Raw genomic sequence first — 5,634 nt, 5'->3', positions numbered from 1 at the left:
TATTAGGAATAATTTCAAATGGGTTATGAAGAAAACTTATTGTGTTTGCTGAGTTTTCAAAAAAAACTCTTAATGAAGACATGTTCATCAATAAACAAAACACCAGCAGAACTATCATATACTGGGCAAAGAGTCAGGCTGATACCAAAAGCAACATGCAACATAAAGAAGATAATAATATAAAGAAAGATAATCTGCTGAGTATTAAAAGCCATCTCAATATGAACTCTTTGCAACCAGCACAGAATTAGCTATCAAATGCAAACCACACCAAGGTTAAGTTTGGCTGATGGAAGCCAGGAGTCAATAATAGGGAAAAAATATTAAGTTCCTCAGTGCAAGAGAGTTGAATAGTGTTTTGGAGCAAAACACTGGCTGGTACAAGCAGTATTAGAAAATCCTTTTGGCAAGGGATAGAAATAAATACAAATGGAATGCTACATGTTCAAATCAGCAGACTGTCCCAGGAATGATACAGGTATCAGTAAAGTAGCAAGGGGATAGCTTTAAAACATTATTTGTTGTGGGCTCAAAAAAACATTCAAAACTGATTTATTTAAAGGTGTCACAATAGCTATGTGCAGGCATTTAGGTTTAAAGGAAGTCAAAATTAAAAAGAGGATACTTTTTTCCCCAAGAATTTCTTCAAAACCAAGCATATTGCTAAAGAGCAACATTATACTTGGTAAACAATAATTGGCAACAAAATAAGTAAACGCTGTAATATTCTGCCCAAACCAGTCCCAGATACAGTTTAATAACCAAGATGCAAACTAATTTTGTTGTAACAAGCCTAGACCAATTCTATCAAAATGTGTCCTTGGTTAGATATCCAGTTTCATTTAACGTTTTGAAAGCTCGTTTGACAGCCAATCAAGTCCCTCATACAGACCAGTTCCTTGTGTAGCACAAGTGGCTTGAACATACCATGTTCTGTTACGGAGAGACTGAAGGCCTAATTTATCTGTCATTTCGCGGATAGCCATAGCATTTGGCAAATCCTGTTTGTTTGCAAAAAGCAGCAGCACTGCATCTTGCAGCTCATCTTCCTCAAGCATTTTCTGCAGGACTTGGGCTCCTTCCTGAATTCTTTCACGATCATTGCTATCTACCATAAAAATAAGACCCTGGGTATTCTGGAAGTAATGCCTCCAGAGAGGCCTAATTTTATCTTGACCACCAACATCCCATACTGTGAAACAAATGTTCTTATACTCTACTATTTCCACATTAAAACCAATGGTAGGAATGGTGGTGACTATCTCCCCTAACTTCAGTTTATACAGAATGGTCGTCTTGCCAGCAGCATCCAATCCAACCATCAAAATACGCATCTGCTTCTTGCCGAAGAGGCGGGAGAACAGAGAAGAGATGGTGAGGCCCATGGTGGTAGTGGCACTTGCCATGGGCAGAAAAAGGGGTCGGGGGGGTCCCTGGGCCATCTCCTTTCACACTCCCAACAAACTGAGCGCAAGGGAAAAGAAAGACCTGAGGCAGAAAGGGGGCGACAGGGACCGCTCGTTGGCCAGCGTGATGGGTGAAGCTTCGGGACAGGAATTAGCGGGTGGAGGACCGGCTTGGCGACTGGCGCGGCAGCTCCGGCTCTGACTTTAATTCTCCGGCTGTGCCACGTCACACGGCGGCCGCGGCAACTCTGGCTGCGACCCGGCCCCTCCAACGCGGACAGATTCTCGTCACCGTCGCCCTCCCTGCATTTTAAATGGAGACTCACAGATGCCCATGCTCAGTGGACCATGGAGAGTGGACCCACACAGCTGCAGGGACAGCCAGGAGGAAGTGCACACTGCTGTTTGCCAGGCACAGCTGGCCCAGAGCCCTCCCCCCAGGTCATGGTGAGGTGCAAAGTGGAAGGGATGCCAGTCTAGAGGGCACCTGTGCCTGTGTGGCTATCTAAAGTATCCTATGGAAGTCAGGAGTGGGTGACAGCATGAATTCAGCTGCCTGGAGATGAGACAGCACCTGTGTCCACAATCAGAGACTGGACTGCTTTCCTGGGACACATACTCTTCCCTGCTCTCTCTGAACCCTGATCCATGTTTCTGGAAGGCAGATGCTTCTTACCAAGTTTCTCCTTCTTTCCAGTCTCACAGTCACACTGAGGCTCCTGAGAGATGGACACAGGTGGTGTCCATCCAGACCAGGATCAGAGCCCCGTGTGCTTCTACTTGACCAGGGGTTAGATATAAAATTGATGGAGTGAACCAGAATCCTAGATGGAAAGGGGAGGTGAGAGAAATATCAAGGTGAGTGCAGCAGCCACAGCCAGGCCCCGAGCCTCTGATGGCACCTGGCTCTGAGCTGGATGCAGGAACAGGTAGCTGCTGTGTCACCTCTGTGAAATTGGTGGTGCTACTTCAGAAGGACAATGAACAGGTGGTTTGTCCTTCTGCATGGTGCTGAGACAGCCCTAGAGCAGGAGGAAGTCCTCTTCCCCAGCCTGTGGGGGAGTCAGAGAGGTGGTGTGGGTGGTCCCCAGGGCAGCTAGGTGTCACTGCACTGTGCTGCTCAGGTCCCTGACTGTACCATGCAGGAGTCTGGTCTTTCCACTGTGACCATGTCTTCTCCCTTAGCAGTGGCACATTCACTCCTCCAAGATCCCTTGTCTCTAAGGGCCCTCCAGCCAGCCTGACTTTCCAAGGTGTGGTCAGCATTCAGCCAGGGGTCTTTAGTGTCCCAGGAGGATTTGTACCAGTAGAGAGTATCTCTGAGGAATGGAGGAGGGTAGGGGGAATGCAGACTCTTCCAGGATAACTTCCATGTTCCCAGTCCTGTGTTTCCATTTCAGTCTGTGAGTTTGTGCTTTCAAAAACCCATTTGGGATCCTTTTCGTGAGATCCTGTGATTCTGAAGGTATGTCCTGTGAGGTCTCTAGGCCTCGTGCCTAGTCAGCTACCACATGTGCCCAGTCTTCACCATGCAGTGTCACTGCCCAGCAGTCACTGTGGCCACAGACAGCACTCAGGTGCTAATAGTGCTTTACCCCAGGAGATGGTGGTCAGGAGAAGAAAGAAGCAGGGTGGGCACATGTGGAGGCTCATGGATCCCTCTCCAGATCAGGATGGGAGGTGCCTCAGTCCCAAGAGGTGTTGTGCTTTCTCCTCAAATGCCCAATGAGCCAGTGGTAGCCTTGTTGATCTTAAACCCCACAGTAGTTACTGAGCCATCCCGTGTCCCCTTTAGAGTGTCCATAGACTGATCTGGTGATTTTGGTGACCCTCTGAATTGGAGTTCTGCCCAATCAATTGCTCCCACTGGCCATTCCTTTCCATACACCGATCCATTCAGTTTGACAACATCATCTCCCTCAGTTCTGCCAATGCATGTATTATTTTTCTCTTGGGGTACAACTGGGGTTCACCCTACTAAGCCCCATCATTTCTCCCATGCAGGTTCAGACTGAACCCTCCATTGAAGAACTCACTTTCCAACTGCGAGCAAAATCTGGAGCTACCTACAATACAGACTCCCACACTCAGAGGTGTAAAGGGGGTCACAGAAATCCTGGAGCAGTCCCAGCAAACAGGGCAGCTGACGCCGGCCTAGGTGTGACCAGAGGAATGGATAAGGGCATCAAGTTGACAGACACCAGGCAGGTAGATGCACCCACATCCGAAGTGGGAACCAGATTAGGAATAGGGAACAAGCTACTATTTTCCAGGTAAGCTCCTCTGCTGCACCTTGTCTGAGTCTCCAGACTGAAACCCCTGCAGGTCCACCCTGTGACAGGGCCAGTGCAGTTACGGAGCTTCCAGGGTGAGGTCAGGCCTCTTCCTCCACCCTGTCCCTTTCCCCCTGTCAGACCTGACCGAGAGCTCTCTAGGGGAACCTTGGGTAGGGACTGCAGCAGGGTGCTTTCCTCATTCCATTTGAGCCACACGACAGCCCCCAGAGCCAGTCCTGGCTGCTCAGGGAGATGCCCTTTCTCCTCTGCTCTAGTCTGATCCTTCTGCCACCAATAAAATTGCCTTTGTGGCCACTGTGTCCCTGAGGAGTAGGACCCTCCTGACTGGACTTAGATAAAGGGGTTGGTGTAGCCAAAGGCCAAGGAGCAGGAGAAGGTGACAGGGGCAGTGGTGGAATCCGGGGATGAGGCTCATGGAGGGTGAGGGGGTGTGGGGCAGCCTTGCCTGGGCCTGGGGACGTGGTGCATCTCCCCCCTCACACAGAGCCTTCAGGAGGAAGAGTCAGTGGAGGGTCACGGCAGGATCCCAGCTGTGCACACCCAGCCTGTGTGATGCCCAGAGACACTGCAGGGATGTCTCCTAGGACATTAATGCAGTGGGCTGAGGAGAGACAGGGCCTCAGGCTCCCTGCTGGTCACTAGTGTGCACTGGGTTTCCTGGGCCATAGCTGGCCTGCAGTCAGCATATGGCAGACAGGGGGACAGGGCTGGACCTGGGCAGCAGCAAACCCCATCACAGTGGCCAGGTGCCAGGGTTGCAGGATGGACAGCTGTTGCCAGGGTCAGGGAGGAGGGCCATCCTCCATGCCCAGCTGGGAGTGAGAGCCCCAGGGAATGCAGGGGTGAGGCCCACAGGGTCGTGGCCCACAGAAGGTCACCCCTGTTTCAGGAGGATTAAGAGGGTGGGCAGCATGATGTCCTGGAAATCAGAGTGCACACTGTCCCCTGCTCTGCAATGTGCTCATCCCCAGGCTGAGTTCTGAACTTTTCAGACTTTGTCATCTTTACCATTGGGACCACAAGTGTGAGGACCCAGCAGAGGAAATGTCAGCAGTATCTGGATCCCTGGACACATACTGTCCTTTATAATATTATAAACATTCTGTTTTATAATATCCCAAAGTAGTACCAGGATGACCTCATGATTAGCCGATGACGAAATAAGGGCCTGTCAGATAAAGTACTGGTGATAAGATCTGTGGCATATTTCTAGCAAAGAGCACACAGTTAAACTCACAACAGGATATCCTAAGAGAAAAGGGAGGTATAGTATTCATTTCAAGGTTAAATACTTAGGATCAAATCAATAAACGTGGAGAGCAATGACAGAAATAGGGAGAAAATTATCTCAAATTGGGGTCTCTGATGACCTCATGACTGTGGGAAGCCTGGTGCCTGGGAATGCTCCTGTGCAAGGGTGCGCGACGGCTAGCTGCTATGGCAATGCCCTTCATGAGAAGGTTCTGGGGAAGAGTCTTATTGGCCTCACCCTTGATCTCAGACACACAGCTCCTGGGAATAGAGGAACTCTCCTGCTAGACAGCCACAAAGTGTCATCAGCTCCAGTACTTCCAGAGCTGCCCATTAACAGTAACTTTAAACAATGGACTTTCATGAGAGCCACACAACTCCTAAAAAAAAAGCACATTGCAACTGGAAACAATATGTGCAGAAAGCTGCATAAATGTTTCTGGCTCTGTAACTTTCTAAGAACAAGAAAAATGCTTGCATATCTTTAGCCTGATAATGACACATATATAAATAAAAATTGCTATTATAATTCTTTAGATCTGCTTCTACATCAGAGAGGACTCCACCTGTTCCTAGCTATTTTATCTTCAAAATCTGCATCTGTGAATCTTTATTTTCTAATTCCCTATTGCCCCTCTCCAGAACCTGCTGGACTGGCCACAATGGTCATGACAATAAAA

The 5,634-nt window shown here is 48.9% G+C and overlaps 1 protein-coding gene across 1 annotated transcript; it reads right to left on the bottom strand.

Annotated features, from left to right (window-relative positions):
• Positions 1-719: 719 nt before the first annotated feature.
• Positions 720-1,385, bottom strand: LOC113192004 (ADP-ribosylation factor 4). Its single transcript, XM_026401972.2, has one exon. The coding sequence runs from the start codon at positions 1,383-1,385 to the stop codon at positions 843-845; it is 543 nt and encodes a 180-aa protein (XP_026257757.2). The 3' UTR covers positions 720-842.
• Between the last annotated feature and the right edge of the window lie 4,249 nt (positions 1,386-5,634).

Source organism: Urocitellus parryii, chromosome 13, assembly GCF_045843805.1.
Source record: "Urocitellus parryii isolate mUroPar1 chromosome 13, mUroPar1.hap1, whole genome shotgun sequence".
Taxonomy (NCBI): domain Eukaryota; kingdom Metazoa; phylum Chordata; class Mammalia; order Rodentia; family Sciuridae; genus Urocitellus; species Urocitellus parryii.
Note: the sequence above shows the minus strand (reverse complement) of the source record. Positions and strands in the feature narration are given on the sequence as shown.